Source organism: Prunus persica, chromosome G4 (assembly GCF_000346465.2).
Source record: "Prunus persica cultivar Lovell chromosome G4, Prunus_persica_NCBIv2, whole genome shotgun sequence".
Classification (NCBI taxonomy): domain Eukaryota; kingdom Viridiplantae; phylum Streptophyta; class Magnoliopsida; order Rosales; family Rosaceae; genus Prunus; species Prunus persica.
The window spans coordinates 5,196,166-5,211,134 of record NC_034012.1 but is presented as its reverse complement, the minus strand read 5'-3'; the positions used below and the strand labels follow the sequence as shown (position 1 = coordinate 5,211,134).

Genomic DNA, 14,969 nt, shown 5'->3' with positions numbered 1-14,969 from the left:
ATTCGATTGATCGGCAGTAAATCGAGTTCCCGTGGTGGTTGGTTGCTCATGAGCTGACCTATATATGTTTTTTCAAACTACAAAACTACTCAACTTGGAGCTTTGATGAACGTTTTGATCTTGCATTGATTAAAGTATTAATTATCAAGTAGCAGTAACAATTTATAAACTAGAAGGATAATAACAATAATACGGGTGGTGTTAAAAGAATCATAAAATTAATTGAGTGTACCTTATGATTTAAGTACATCTTAATATTTTAATTAAAAAATTAAATTAAATAAGTACACTCTATTTTGCTATCAAAAATATCGTTGGTACACTTTAATACACTCACACAACACCAAATTTATTCAAGAATTGGGCTGTAGTATTCAGAAGGGCTTCAAGTTCATGATCATGCATGAAACAGAAGAGAAATGAATTTAGATGCGTAACTGCTGCTAATGGGCATGATTTGATGTGCTAGATATCACATATAGACGGGTGTTGCAAACTTCTCGGCATTAATGTGGTCCGGAGAACATGATTCGTCCATTGGTGGTTGCCTTGATGCATTACACTGTAGTTGTCTAACAGCTGCCGACTTAGTTGATGCATGTCCTCATTAATTGAGGAGTACCAAAAGCCATGAGCTTAAGGTTAATATTAACGTCCCATCTGTTGTCCTTGAGACGAATTTAACTTTATTTTGTTCTTGCCTTCTGAATTGCTAATTCATCGAATGATTGATTTGATTAGAGTTGAATATGGTGAATATGGTGTACTTATTAAAATTATATTTATTTCACAAATTATTATTATTATTTTACCATTTTATATTAAATAAATAATTTAATAATATGTTGTGCTCGATTAATTTTAGGATTTAACAACACCCTACCAATAATAATTGAAGGAAATAGGAGCTCAAAGTGAATATTGTCAAAATTGGCGATGTCTATGCGCAGGAACAAGATTAAACTAAGGTTGGTAAATTTGTTGGCCCAATGGATCTGCAGTTTAGGGTTAAAAAGTTTTCCAAACTGAGGGCAAAAAAAAAAAAAAAAAAAAATTCCAAACTACCTACACCTACATACCAAAAGTTAGTGGATAGTTAGACAACTCAAAGAAACTAGATATATGCTTCACTTGGCTTCTTAGACTTAACAACTGATTTTGTTGGTCTATCCACCTTCCTCTAAACACTATAAGAAGCCCCTCTATCTAGCAGCAACAAAATATTCACTTCTCTCTGCCACTCATTCAACCATGGCTATAGAAAATGGGGAGAAACCACAGGATGCGTCAGCTTTTGTGGCGGTGACAAAGCCGACGGATTGGACCATTGTCATACTGAGGGTGGTGGCATTTTTGGCCACAGCCTCTGCAACTGTTGTAATGGCGCTCAACAAAGAGACCAAGTCCTTGGTGGTTGCCACCATTGGGACAACCCCAGTTAGAGCCACCCTCACAGCCAAGTTTCAACACAATCCAGCAAATGTGTAAGCCTCAGCAGTACTCTCTCATTTTCTTTCTCCTCATGAATTATAACTAAGTTGGTCATTGTTTATGAGAGAGTTTGTGTTTTATCTGACTAAAAACAAACCGAAATGAAAAAAAAAAATTTGATTCGTTGATACAGGTTCTTTGTGATAGCTAATGGGATGGCCAGCCTTCATAACCTCTCCATGATCACAGTGCACTTCTTTGGAGACAAGTTCAAGGACAAAGCCCTTCGCCTGGTGATGGTGGCCATTTTAGACGTGGTATTATATCAAAACTCGCACCTCCCATTTCTATTCTTGATCTCAATAGTAGCCAAACTTCTTTTCTTCACTTAAAACTTTTATGTAAAGCAACATTAAGAGCTTAATCCGAATACTAATCTAATTTGTATTATGCAGATGACTGTGTCCCTGGCATCTTCAGGTGATGGTGCAGCAACCTTCATGGCACAGCTAGGGAAGAACGGTAATTCGCATGCGAGGTGGAACAAAATATGTGACAAGTTCCACAAGTTCTGCGACCACGGCGGCGGTGCCCTCATTGCTTCCTACGTGGGGCTCCTCCTCCTGCTGGTTATTACAGTGTTGTCCATTGTCAAACTACTTAAAACAAAATAGACAATGTTGATGCCATAGCTCTCTTTTTTTAATGTATCAAATGTATTGCTTGTGCTGTGTGAGTGTGTGTTTGCTCTTGAAATGAAATGAAATGAACTTTCTTAAAATTACAGTCTTGAGTATATTATCTTCAAGAAAATCCATGCTAAATTTAGAGGGAAGAGCAAATAAAAGATGAATAAGGTGCCAAAATTTGGCTTTTGTTCATTTGGAATTTCTTCAGCTTGTTACCTGCCTCCCTGACCACTAAAGTTGGGAGTTGGCTGTCCAAGAAGGCTTTGCCAAGAAAACAACATAACAGTGCCTTTTGATTCTGTGTGCCCTGAAGTTATCTTGCTTTGTGTACTGGGACTGGAGAGTTTCACACCAATAACTCACCAACCTAAACTAGCTGATTTGAATGATTTTGCTACATAAACCCAAAAAACTTAAGAAAGAGAGAGAGAGATTGACATAATATGTAAAAGTTCTTCAAACGAATGATCATTTACCTAATTACGTTGATTGCACTTTAAAATGTAATTGTAAACATGATATTTATCGAGTTTATTTGTGAGTAATTGCATGTATTCAGAGTTTACTTTAAAATTATATAAGAAAACGAATCGTGAGTTTTACTCGTTACTCAAAAGTAAATCGGAAATGATAATCTTTATTAAAATTTCTTAATGAATATAACTACTTGTTAGAGTTCAAATGGAATCGTGCTCTGAATTTTTAAGATGAATGTATTGAGCTTTCTTAATTTTCTCTTTCTCCCAAAAAAAAAAAATTATATATTTTAGAAACACCCTTTTCACACACATTGGGTTTAAAAGTGAGTTTTGGGTTGGGCCATTAAATCTTTCTACATCAACATAAATTTCATAACTTCAAAATAATCGGCCCTCTATAGCCTTTGTTCACCACCCTCTCTCTCAGATCTGTAACTGCAATCTGCAAAGCAGAGCAAATCGAAATCGAAACAATGGCAGCAGTAGCAGCAGGACCAGACCACCTCTTCAATCTTCGCAACAACTTCTACTTGGGCGCCTACCAGGCCGCCATTAACAACAGCGAGCTTCCCAATCTCTCTCCAGACGACGCCGTCGAGAGAGACTGCCTCGTCTTCCGCTCTTACATAGCCCTCGGCAGCTACCAACTCGTCATCAATGAGATCGACGCCTCCGCCGCCACGCCTCTCCAGGCCGTCAAGCTCCTCGCTCTCTACCTCACCGGCCCCGATTACAGGGTTCGTCCGATCGTCTTCATCTTCAATTTTCAATTTTTGATCCCTAGATTTCTGTTTTAGAATCACAAACAATTGAATCGAATCGAATTGGATTGGATGGAGATGTGATGAAATGAAAGGCGTCGTGTTTTGCAGGAATCGGCGATCTCGAGTCTAAAGGAGTTGTTGGCAGATCCGGGCATCGGAAACAACCCTATTCTGAGGCTGATTGCTGGGACAGTCTTCATGCATGAACAGGACTACAATGAAGCACTCAAACACACCAATGCTGGAGGCACAATGGAGCTGTACGTATAATTTTTAACTTCACATTCACTTGGGCCTTTTCATACTCTAATTTCACTGAAGATCATGTTCGGATTAAAAATCGTAGTTCAAAAAGATAACTTCACTGTTAGATTTTCTCTCAGCTTTACATTGTTATTATCTTTAAAACGGGATGCACAGGAAATGCTTCACATTTTAGTTTCTTTAGCTTGATTTGTGATTATGTTTCTGTTCGTTCAGCTTTTAGCTAGCTAGTCCCATTAGATCAAGAAAGGAAGTTAATTAGAGGGTTCTACCAAATAATTTGAAAACCCTTTTCTTTTTTTATTAAGGAAAAAGTAAACTGAAACAAACTCTAAGGTCCCTAACGTGTGAACTATAGAAACCAATTGCATTTGCATGCTTGTAAATTCTAGATGGCTTATGCAATATACGCCTTGCCTTCTGTTGGATAGTGCCTTCCAGACCTAGAAAATTAATCTTTGATGTAATTTATACTGAGGCTATTGATAAGCTGTGCCTTTACTTGTTAATGCATTACCATGTAGTCACCTGTTATTTAAGTGTTGAAGCGGGAAGCAGAAATATCAATACTGATGATTTTGCTATTCTCTGAAGCCTGATACATGCTGCTTATGCTTTTTCAGGAATGCATTGAATATCCAAATATTCCTTAAAATGCATAGGTCAGATTATGCTGAGAGACAGCTGAGGGTCATGCAACAGGTTGACGAGGACCACACACTAACTCAACTTGCGAATGCATGGTTGAATCTGGCAGTGGTAATTAAGTATTTTCTTTTCCTTTTTAGTTCGTCTTGCAGACTAGACATCATAGTGCACTTTTGTAATTTCACATTCTTCGAAATCAGGGTGGTTCAAAGATACAGGAGGCATATCTCATCTTCCAAGATTTCTCTGAGAAGTCTCAGGTTACAAGTTTGATCCTGAATGGAAAGGCTGTTTGCTGCATGCACATGGGAAACTTTGATGAAGCTGAAAGCCTTCTTGTTGAAGCACTGACCAAGGCAAGTATCTCAGTAATAACTTCTTGGGTTTTCTAGAGATTTTAAGGTGTGTATAGTTTGTATCCAGTCAAGTGCACAAATTTCATAAAGTTTAGGTCATGGTAAACAAAATTACATGAAAACATCTTATGCATACTCAACTAAGATCTGACTATGTATACATATAATCAGAATTCTTATTTCACTAGATCTAGTAAAAAATGAGTTCTACCACCACTTTGTTACATTGCGCTGCTTTTCTTGTTTCCCTCTATTTATATTTTCTCCATGTTCATCTACTTTCCCATCAACTGCCAAGTCATGGATTTTAGTGTTCTATTAATACATTTAAGCATTCTCATATTGCGACTGTTGAGATGGCATTGGATTGTATGTGTTTCCTTAAGATTTTGAAGTGATGTGTCATTTGTCACAGGATGCAAAGGATCCGGAAACTCTGGCCAACCTCGTTGTATGCTATCTTCACCTTGGAAAATCACCTTCTCGTTTTCTCAGGTATTGGCTAATGTATCCTGCCACTAGAACACAAAATTTCTTTTTCGTCTCATCCATAAGTTTTGTTATTTCATGAGAGGACTGGAATTATGAAGTTGTATGTCATATAAAGTAGGTGATACTATAGAATATAATGCTGAATGATTGGATTTTCACTGCTTTTCAGCCAATTGAAACTTGGGCACCCAGATCACGTGCTCGTCAAACGGGCCGCAGCTGCAGAAGAGGGATTTGACAGAGCTATCCAATCAGTTGCTTGAAATCTCTGAAGTGGTTTTTACACAAGAGCTGTTTAATGCTATTGTATACTCGTTACACCTTTCGTGACGGAGCTTCTTTTGATTTTTAAGCTGATAATATATAAATTTAATTGGAAAGATGTATTTGGATACACGGATCAAATCTTTGTAGTGTTGGTTCTTAATCTCATTGTTGGATAAGGTACCTCATATAAAAATGTCAATTATGGGTTTGGTTTCATGATTTCAACAATGTGTATTCCAAGTTTGTGATTAATTGCAACTGCTTTCAGTTTTTTCAGAGTGTTATTTGTATATATTGTGGTAAGCATGATTCTTGCCATTGTTGCATGTCAGAATTTAATTGATGGGATAAGTCCTACATTCTTATTATCTTTTGAATCTTAATCAAAGGTGGGTCTACTTGCCACAGTTGGCTTTGCTTGATCTCCTCGAAACCTTGCATCTTTTTGTGGGTTTTGTGGATTTTGAATAAGTGGAAGCTCCTTTCTTTTCTGTGCTAAGACTACTGCTTTCACCTCAGCGTTTCTTTTCTTTTCATTTTTTCAACAGAAAATTGAGTGGTTCCAAATTTACGATTACAAGTATATTGATTTCCAGCCCTTACAAACGACCAACCTAACAGCCTTCAAAGGTTAACACAAGCATTCCTTCTCAAAGAAAATAGAATGTAAAGAACCAATCAACTCTTTATTCATGCTTGAATTTTATCTATATTATTTTTTCAAAACGTGTACTTAATTTGAAGTGTATAATACGTGTGTATTCTTTTGTATGATTGAAAAGTGTACCAAAAAATTTAGTATTTTTAAAAAATAACTTGGTACATGTATAAATACACAAATCTACTAACAAGGCCGTAGACAATGGAATCCCTGAAGATCTGGATGGAGCAGATGTCAAAATTAAACCACTACGAACAAGCATTGGATACCAAGGAGAGAAAAGAAAGACAGAGAGATAGGATAAAAGCTATACTGCTCCTGGGCATCATTATTGAACTATATCATCATTCGAATACATGTAACAGATAGGCTGCTCCTTTTTTTTCGGGCCACAGTATGGGCTGCGGTTGCTACTATTACTAAAGAATAAACATAATACAATGAGAACAAAAAATTAATATTAATTCTGAAACCCCTCAGCCTTCTCTTTTTGGTTAATGGGGAATTCTGAAACCCCCCCTCTTCTAACTGAGCTAAAGAAGAGTGGCTTGAGTCATGCACTGCAAGGGATATTGTGTCTATCTTCATGCTATGCAATGCCGTGACCATTTCAAAAAGACATTGCCAACGGGGTTCCGTTCAAGAATACATCACCAAAGGGGTTCCGTACCCATCACGGTGTGACTTTTGCCATCTCCACGCAACCTGCAAACTCTCTTGAAGATTGGTGTGTTGAGCTGTCCAGTTGAGTTCACGCAGGATCTTAGATGGGTCACTATAGACCTCAGCATAGTCGCCAGGCCGACGGGGAAGGAAATCAACTTTGATGTCCACCCCAGTTGCCTTCTTGCATGCCTCCACGAACTCCTTTACTGAACTACCTGGTAATAGACAGCCACATACAAGCTTAGGACCAAATTCTGCTATTCACTACAAAATCTCTTGTACAATAAGAAATGCAGTTAAATTTGTATTGATTCCATTTACCCCTACCTTTTCCAGTGCCAACATTGTAGATTCCCACTTTACGGGGCTGTGCATGCTGGAGAGCTTTCACATGAGCATCAACCAAATCAGTGACATCTATATAGTCCCTTATGCAAGTGCCATCAGATGTTTTATAATCTGTACCTCTAACCTGCAAAGCACTTTCATTACTAAAATTCCAACCACTTCAAAGATCATTGGGAAAGATGACTTGAGAAAACTAACTGTCCATTGTCCAAACATACGAAACATCCCAACTTTACTAGTGAGATGAAGACGATGAAAATCATCTTAGATATATGTACATGCTTTTAAATCCCAAACATCTGTTTTCTTTTTCCCCTTTATGGCATGTAACAATGAGTATGAATTTTTTTTTCAAATGATTAATGTAGGGTTTTCATAATTAAATACGGTGGGCTAGTCATAACTTTAATAACCAAACCTATAACTCCATCTGTATCAGTTAATTACACAACAGCATACCTTTAGCCCAGGAATAATGCCGCGAGCTGCATCAAAACAAGCACCTGATATTCGTCCATGCTCACGAAGCTCAGGTCTGGGGGCTTCGCCTAATCTGCCCTCTGGATCCGACCCAATCACATTGAAGTACCTGAAAGATTCCAAAATTTGAAAGAAAAAAAGTTTTGTGACAAGTTGCTCAGTATACAGAAAATATCACATGGGCTTGAAGTTTTATTGTGCTCATTATACAGGAAATGAGACAAGTTGCTGACCTTCCCTAATCCAAAGAAATATAGACAAAGATGAACATAATTGTGAACAAAAACCTAAGGAAACTTGCAACTAAAAGAAAAAGTAAAGCATACTAGCTTTGTGCAGAGAGCCAATTTGTAAAATGGAATAGAGCCATAACCATCAGAAATCACGCAAAGGTTCTCAAGTTCAACAAAATCCCCATCCAAACCCCCGCATTCATTGCCACCTAAGCCAAAGCCCAGGTGGCGTACCAAGGTTTCAAGTCCAACCGCCACATGACTTTATAGAAGAAAAGCAGGACTTAAGCTATGAAAAGTTCAAGATGACAAAATGGTCAAAAATATTGCCACGTGATTCATGTTTCACTGGCAAAGGAAGATAACTTCAAACAAATGGTGACAAAATGGTTACTAAACAAGGTTACTCACAGGAAGGTACCTAGGTTAAGAACAATTCAAAAAACATCAAAAGGTTTGGAAAAAAAAAATTTGTTATTAGGAAACCAACCTGAGGACCATGACTGCCATGTCTGAATTCTTAGAGAAATCCAAGATAATATCTTCTGCCATCTTCTTAGCTTTTCCATACGGATTAATTGGGACCTAAATTATGCAGTCATGTGAATTTATTGCCAGACCATCAAAATCAACAACTAAACAAGTTTATTTCTTGGAAGCAACCCACCTGTGGAGTTTCTTCAGTAATAGGCATCTTCTCAGGTTCCCCATATGTTGCACACGTACTAGAATATATCAAAGTCTTCACACCATGTGCAGCCATTGACTCCAAAACCACCAAGGTATTCGACGTAATATTGTGGTAATACCTGTGCAAAAAGCCAAAAATATCATTAATAAGATTATTTGCAAATGTTATAGCCAAAAGCACCATTTGACTTGCTTATATCAAAGGATAGCCATATAGGAAGTCTTTTCTTTTTCTGGATGTGTTATATTAGTAAGGTATAAAAGGGAGTAGAATCAATGTGGACCAGCAGTCCACAAAAACTTAAGAACCACCCACAAGAAAACAAGCCGCCAGAAACAATGCAAATGAAAACAACAAGAGGTCATCAAAGAAACAGAAGAGCAAACATCAAAACCTCAAAACTGAAAACAATATATAACAAGGAAGTTAACACCAAAAACAATATGATTCAAGCACAGGTAAGACATTTAAAAAAATTTAATGTGGAAAAAGTTGAATATTATTAAGGAAAGCTGAATAGATTTCTTATTAAAATTTTAAAAATAATGGTGCAGCCCAGTGAAAGCAATTCAACAAATTCCAAAATATCAGTGTTTTTTGTCACTTAAAACTTCTATAGGCGCCCTCTTGTGGACTAGAATGAGCTACAATTCCTGTAACCCTTATAGCTACAACTCCTGTATTCTTATCCTTGCAGCAATAAGAACAAAAATCCAAAATTTCTTGAATCAAAGAAGTTCCACTGAAACTCATTGAGCCTTACTAGCTAGACAGATCACACAAGTAAAACAAGCATGCTTTTCAGAAATTCCAGAAAGTCAGGCTTTCTGTCATCTAAAACTTTTATACGCCTTTTTGCCTTGTAATAAAGGAAGCACAAGACTTTTCCTTTCTGTCAGCGAGAAATATAAACTACCATATCAACATCCAACATTACCCCCTAAGTTCCTAACCCTAAGCTGCAATTCATGTATTGCAATCCACATAGCATCACCAAGGGAAAAAATCAATAATTTCTTGAATAAAAAGAGTTCCGGTGAAAACTCATTCACTTTTACCACCTCATGTACAAAAAAACTGCACAAGCAAGACAAGCATAATTTGAAAAATATAAATGGTCCTGCTATAGTTCATGCATAGTACTCACTTAAGTGGATCAAGGGTGCTTTCCCCCACGTATGCAACAGCTGCAAAATGCATCACAGCATCAAAAGCATTTTCTGAAAAAATTTTGTTAACCTGGAGTATTCAGTTAAGGGCTACATTGGAACTTATCCTTTTTTATTTGCATAATTTTTTTGAAAATACTTATCAAGGACATCACAAGGATACGGATTTTGCATCCCCCAAGTCAGCATAAATAAACTGAAGCCTTCCAGGTTCAGGAAATAGTTCTTGGAGAACCTTGATTGCACCTAGGTTTCCCCGTGAGAGGTTATCCTGTCAAAAAAAAAAAAAAATCCTTAAAGATATACAGTAATTATCAAGTTAAATTACAAAGAAGACTCGCAACTTAATCCCAAAGAAACCTACCACGATAGTTACACGATATGAATCCTTTAGAAGTCGAAATGCAGCATGTGAACCAATATATCCAGCACCTCCTGTTACTAGGACATGGGTTACCCCTGATTCATGAAGGGAGAACTGGACAGAAATAAATTGTACATGGTAAGAAAAAGTTCATAGAACTTCCTGATTCTTGTATCCAAGTTTTCATATCTAAGTATTAAAAACAAACAAAATACGCAGAATATGTGGCCAAACCAACAAATCAAAAACAAAAAAAAATATATGTGCTATCACTCTGTCAAACGACAAGAAGATTGCAGAGGACACTTCAATTGAACCCAAGCAGGTAATAGACAAAAAGCGAAAAGAAAACACGCTGGATCAAGTTTGATAATCCCAACCAGAAGCAAGATGATAAAATGATGATAATGATTTCTCCTGTGAGGATGACTAAAATTAACATCATCTTCTGATCCCTCTTATGATGTCCTAGAAAACAGTGAGGCTATTTGGACCCCTTAATTGTTCAGACAGCCTCATCTATTGTACTATGTCCTTGGATGCATGGTTGCCATATATTATGGCAACTTTCATTAACTAGACAGCCACAAAGACACTTTTGTGCTGTTTTGGAGAAACGCATTCAATATCTCTAGACGCATAGGAATCAGAGTCCCATACAACTTAACAAAATGTGAGATGTCCTACATATCTTAAGAAGTAATAGTATTCTTCCACATTTAAATGCTCATTCTTCAAGTTTAAACAATAAAAACAAACTATTGTATCATTAAAACTGTTAAAAGCAAAGTCAAAGTAACCAAAGTGTTATGCCAACATACACAATAAGCATATAGGGCAATAAGAAAACCTTCACAAGTTTAAATTCATGGAAGATTGCTTTTAGCAGCATGGTAGATAAAATAAATAAACAAGCGATAAGTGTGCTACAATTGAACTGAAACAGGTATACCAGCCTATGCAACTGAAACATTCTCTAATATGTCAGACCTAAAAACTAAAACAATTATCGTTGGGTAATGGTCAAATGGGGCAAGAGTAGTAAAAAGAGATATTGAAAATTATCTAATCAGGAAGGGATAATATTGCATTAAGAAAAAAAGGATCATTAAGCCGATAATCACTTTGATACAAAAATCGTAGGATTAAGGGATTACCATGCTTGGGGTATTGAAAGATGGGGACTGTTTCAGCATGATAATGCATAATGCTGTAAGGGTAGCAGCCAGAAGAATTTTTCCTACGAAATTGTTCTTCCTCTTGGGATCTGGATAATCCATGCCTACAAGCACAACAGGGTTCAGTACACAGGCTTAAAACTTTCATATAATTCAAGCAGAAAATTCCTACCCAATGCAGTTAAAAAAAGAAAGAAAAAAAGGGGGTAAATTAGAGTATTCTTTGAATACAAAGACCTACATAATAAACACATTTCGAGGACTCTTATTTCCGTTCAACCTCCTTCTAATCTCCTTTTATCAGAAGGCACGGTGATAATAACAAAATTCATTCTTTTTAGAATGGTGAAATTGAAAAGCTTAAACTATAAGGCAATAAAAAAAAGCTGTATATATACTAAAATAATGTTAACCACTTGACGAAATTGAATTAACATGACAGAACAGAAAAGATTATCCAAGGAAAAGGAAATGTCACCTCCAAGAGACATGGATCTATTGGTCCTTGACTGACTTCTGGCCCTGCCAAAATTTAGCATTTGGAGAATGTCCTCAATGCTTATAAACAGGAATCAAATGCCTCAATGTCAATGACCAAGTATAACCTATCCTTGAATATGCTTTTGGTGTAATGAACTGCAGTGCAAACCAAACACAATCAGCAAGGAATTCAAATTCATGGGAAAATTTATTAAAACTCAAAAGTGGTCATAACTGGGCCCTCTCTAGAAAAAGGATCAAACGAGAAAAAGTTCAAATCCCAAAGGGAAAAAATTTCTGAACAGAAAGACACACATAGGAGCCCTGGAAATTTCACCGGTCATCTTCAAATTTCAAAACAGAAGAAAGAGACGAATTCCGAATTACAAGATCCAAGCAGACCCAAAAGAACACACCCATATAAGTTTTTGGAATATATATACGGGAATCACATGCACATCTTTTGATTGTCATAACATGTCTGCCAAAGGAAAAAGACGAACTTTAAAGGACCATTTTCAAGAGGTGAAACCGTTGTCCGGAATCTGATATAGCTGAAAAAAAACAAACCCAATAAGGTAGAGAGACCCAGAACAAACCCCACCGTGAAAACTCGAAATTTCGAGATCCAAATAGACCCACCGGCAATAAGCACCACAAATTTTACTCAATAAGGGTAGAAAAATCAAATAGGTACCCAGTTTCTCTGTGATGATCACAGTTACTTATTATTATAAACAAAAGTACCTGAAGGCTGAAGCAAAAAAAAAAACAAACAAACAAACAAACAAACAAAAGCATTAATAGGCTCTGATGCACAGAAATAGAAACCAAAACTAGAAGGACCCAGATGCAAAAACATGACAATGAGAACAAAAAGCTTACAAATTTAAGGGCAGAGATGCATGAATCCAATAGAAAAAAGCAAAAGGAAAATTAAAAACGTACGAGAGAGAGAAGCGAAGAGAGAGAGAGAGAGAGAGAGAGAGGAAACGTACAATGAGCAAAGGAAAAAGAGAAGAGGGTCACGAGCTGAGGTATCGTTGTTGTTGTTGTTGTGGGTGGCCTTGGCGTTTGAAAATAAAGAGAGAGAGAAAGAAAAGGAGAGGCTTGTAATTCTAATAGGCGGAGATTTCTCAGCGAGTTCATGTTTGTGAGCTGTTGCGTTCCTATTTGTGTTTGTGCACAGAGAGAGAAGAAAAGCACAAAGAAAATCCTAGACTTTGAAATTTCTATAAATAAAAAAATAAATAAAGATTTACAATTTTTCCTTTATTTTTTTTAGAGTTTTGTTAAATTAAATCGCTTTCAATTAACAAAACAGAAGAACATTAAAACACTTCACAATATTGTTTTGTTCAGAATCTAATCTCTCCGTTTCCAATCATCTGCTTTCCTATGAATGTCTCTTTTGCGACGAATGCGGGTTGAGTTTCTCCACACCCACCAATAACATGCCACTCCTTTCCTTTTTTAATATTTAAGTAAATTTAGGTTTTACTCATAAAAAAACTTTCACTTTTGAAAAAAGCCAAAGTTTTTTCAAAAAAGACGGAATAACCTCTCAACTTTCAAACCAAAGACATGCAAATGTAAAGGATTTCTTAGGAAATCAAAAAATAAATAAGGGCAATTTTGTCCATTTTTGCTTCTTTTAAAAATTTTCTCTCTCCTTTGGGCTTTTTCAAAGTCTCCCTTTTATTTATTTCTAATCTTATGGACCCACCACTTTGTAGGACCCGTTTTCTCCATGTCTTGAGACAGCTTCTAATTATTATTTTTTTGTTCTTTTTTCAAGAGTTTGATTATTGGGTTTTTTTTTTTTTTAATAACTTTTCTCAAATTTTCTGTTTTGGTAAAAACAAAAACAATCAATAATACTATCCAAAGAAAGGAAAAATAATAAAATGAATGTTATTATGAGATATACTGTAACCACAATTATTGTGTTTCTTTTGTCGGGGTGAAAAGACAAATTATTGATTTACTCTTTTTTTTTTTCCAAAATTTATTAATGAGAAAAAAACTTACACTCAACGGGTATGTTTGGGGTTTGAACCCAAAGACTATTTAGGAGCACACTAAAAACGGCCAATCCATATGATTGGTATTGATTTACTAGTTTAGTAGTATTAATATTCCTAACATTGGAAGAAATCTGAAATTCTTGATAAAAGAGAAAAGAAATCTGAAATTCTTGACAAAAAAAGATAAAAGAAATCTGAAGTTCGAATTTTTATCTCTCATTAGGGAAAAAAAATATAAAAGATCATACTCAAATGATCTAATTAATTGGTAGTGGAAATTTTACTATAATTTTATGTGGAACTAGGGTTTTGCACTTTATTAACTTTGGATGCGTCTCCTTGGACCAGCCTTGAGAAGCCAAAAATTCATAAATCTATAACCAGAATCTCCTATCTGTTTGGCCACGTGTCGTCAAAATAAGGTATCAATTATGTTAGAGATCAACTGATATAATTAAAGAATTAATTACGTAATTAATGGATTGTATTATATGATATATTGCGACAAAACAACCTCAAGAGCATAACAAGGGAGGTAAACTATGCTGATAATTACTACGTATAAAAATTACAAATTATCTTAGGTTTAATCACAACACGACAAGAACCAACTTGAATTTAACCTAAGTAAGTTTTCATTGTTCCCTTACCTATACCAACATGATTGGTTTTTTTCTCTCATGAGGTCAAGGACTTTGGAATCTATTATTACAGGTCGATTTGACCATTGTCGTCCAGAATCAACATGAAGCCCAAGTTTGGCCAAGCATCTCCATGATCACCCGTACTCATTTCCTATGATGTTTTAGAAAGTTGATTGTTGCCTATTACCCTGTGTGTGTGGAGTCCTCTCTAGGATGATAGGATCGATGAAGTGATGTTTAGAACGACATTTGAATTTTTGTCCGTCATTTTGTAACACACGATAACTTTTATGTTTCTAAACGCTCGAGTTTTTATGAAAATAAAAATACATCTTTCTGCAATCAACATTAGAATGAATAACTAATCTTATTCAGAATTATAAAGCTTGACGGAACCACATCAAAACTTGAAAATGAGAATTGCAACATGAAGAATTAGACCAAAAATATTAGTTTAAATATGAACGAATTTTGTTAGCACTGATGCACATGCGAGCATGTGGAAATGTAAGTGAGTGCAACTTTATATGTCTGTCACACTTGTATTTGAACTGGAAAAAAATATCATCAAATCAAGTACTCTCTCAACTTCCCTTCCCTGCATATACATTCCATATAAGTTTTTTTAATTTATTCAA

General features: G+C 36.0%; 3 protein-coding genes across 6 annotated transcripts; 2 read left to right on the top strand and 1 right to left on the bottom strand.

The window, feature by feature from the left end:
* On the top strand, positions 1,214-2,215 carry LOC18778533 (CASP-like protein 1B1). Its single transcript, XM_007214676.2, has 3 exons — positions 1,214-1,484; positions 1,625-1,748; positions 1,887-2,215. The coding sequence occupies exons 1-3, from the start codon at positions 1,252-1,254 to the stop codon at positions 2,103-2,105; spliced, it is 576 nt and encodes a 191-aa protein (XP_007214738.1). The 5' UTR covers positions 1,214-1,251; the 3' UTR covers positions 2,106-2,215.
* On the top strand, positions 2,898-5,666 carry LOC18778532 (coatomer subunit epsilon-1). The gene is made up of 6 exons (XM_007211687.2): positions 2,898-3,336; positions 3,472-3,623; positions 4,251-4,386; positions 4,476-4,631; positions 5,047-5,126; positions 5,293-5,666. Exons 1-6 carry the CDS (start codon positions 3,073-3,075, stop codon positions 5,384-5,386), a joined length of 882 nt encoding a protein of 293 aa, XP_007211749.1. The 5' UTR covers positions 2,898-3,072; the 3' UTR covers positions 5,387-5,666.
* Positions 6,348-12,842, bottom strand: LOC18780568 (UDP-arabinose 4-epimerase 1). Of its 4 annotated transcripts, none has more exons than XM_020562103.1 (11): positions 12,659-12,842; positions 11,659-11,816; positions 11,160-11,284; positions 10,003-10,116; positions 9,802-9,909; positions 9,617-9,708; positions 8,446-8,587; positions 8,269-8,363; positions 7,525-7,654; positions 7,045-7,189; positions 6,348-6,932 (listed from the first exon to the last, which is right to left on the bottom strand). In XM_020562103.1, exons 2-11 carry the CDS (start codon positions 11,717-11,719, stop codon positions 6,691-6,693), a joined length of 1,254 nt encoding a protein of 417 aa, XP_020417692.1. In that variant the 5' UTR covers positions 11,720-11,816; positions 12,659-12,842; the 3' UTR covers positions 6,348-6,690. The 4 variants fall into 4 exon arrangements, with proteins under 4 accessions (XP_020417692.1, XP_020417691.1, XP_020417693.1 ...); XM_020562102.1 differs by lacking the exon at positions 12,659-12,842 and adding an exon at positions 12,546-12,564; XM_020562104.1 differs by lacking the exon at positions 12,659-12,842 and adding an exon at positions 12,265-12,414.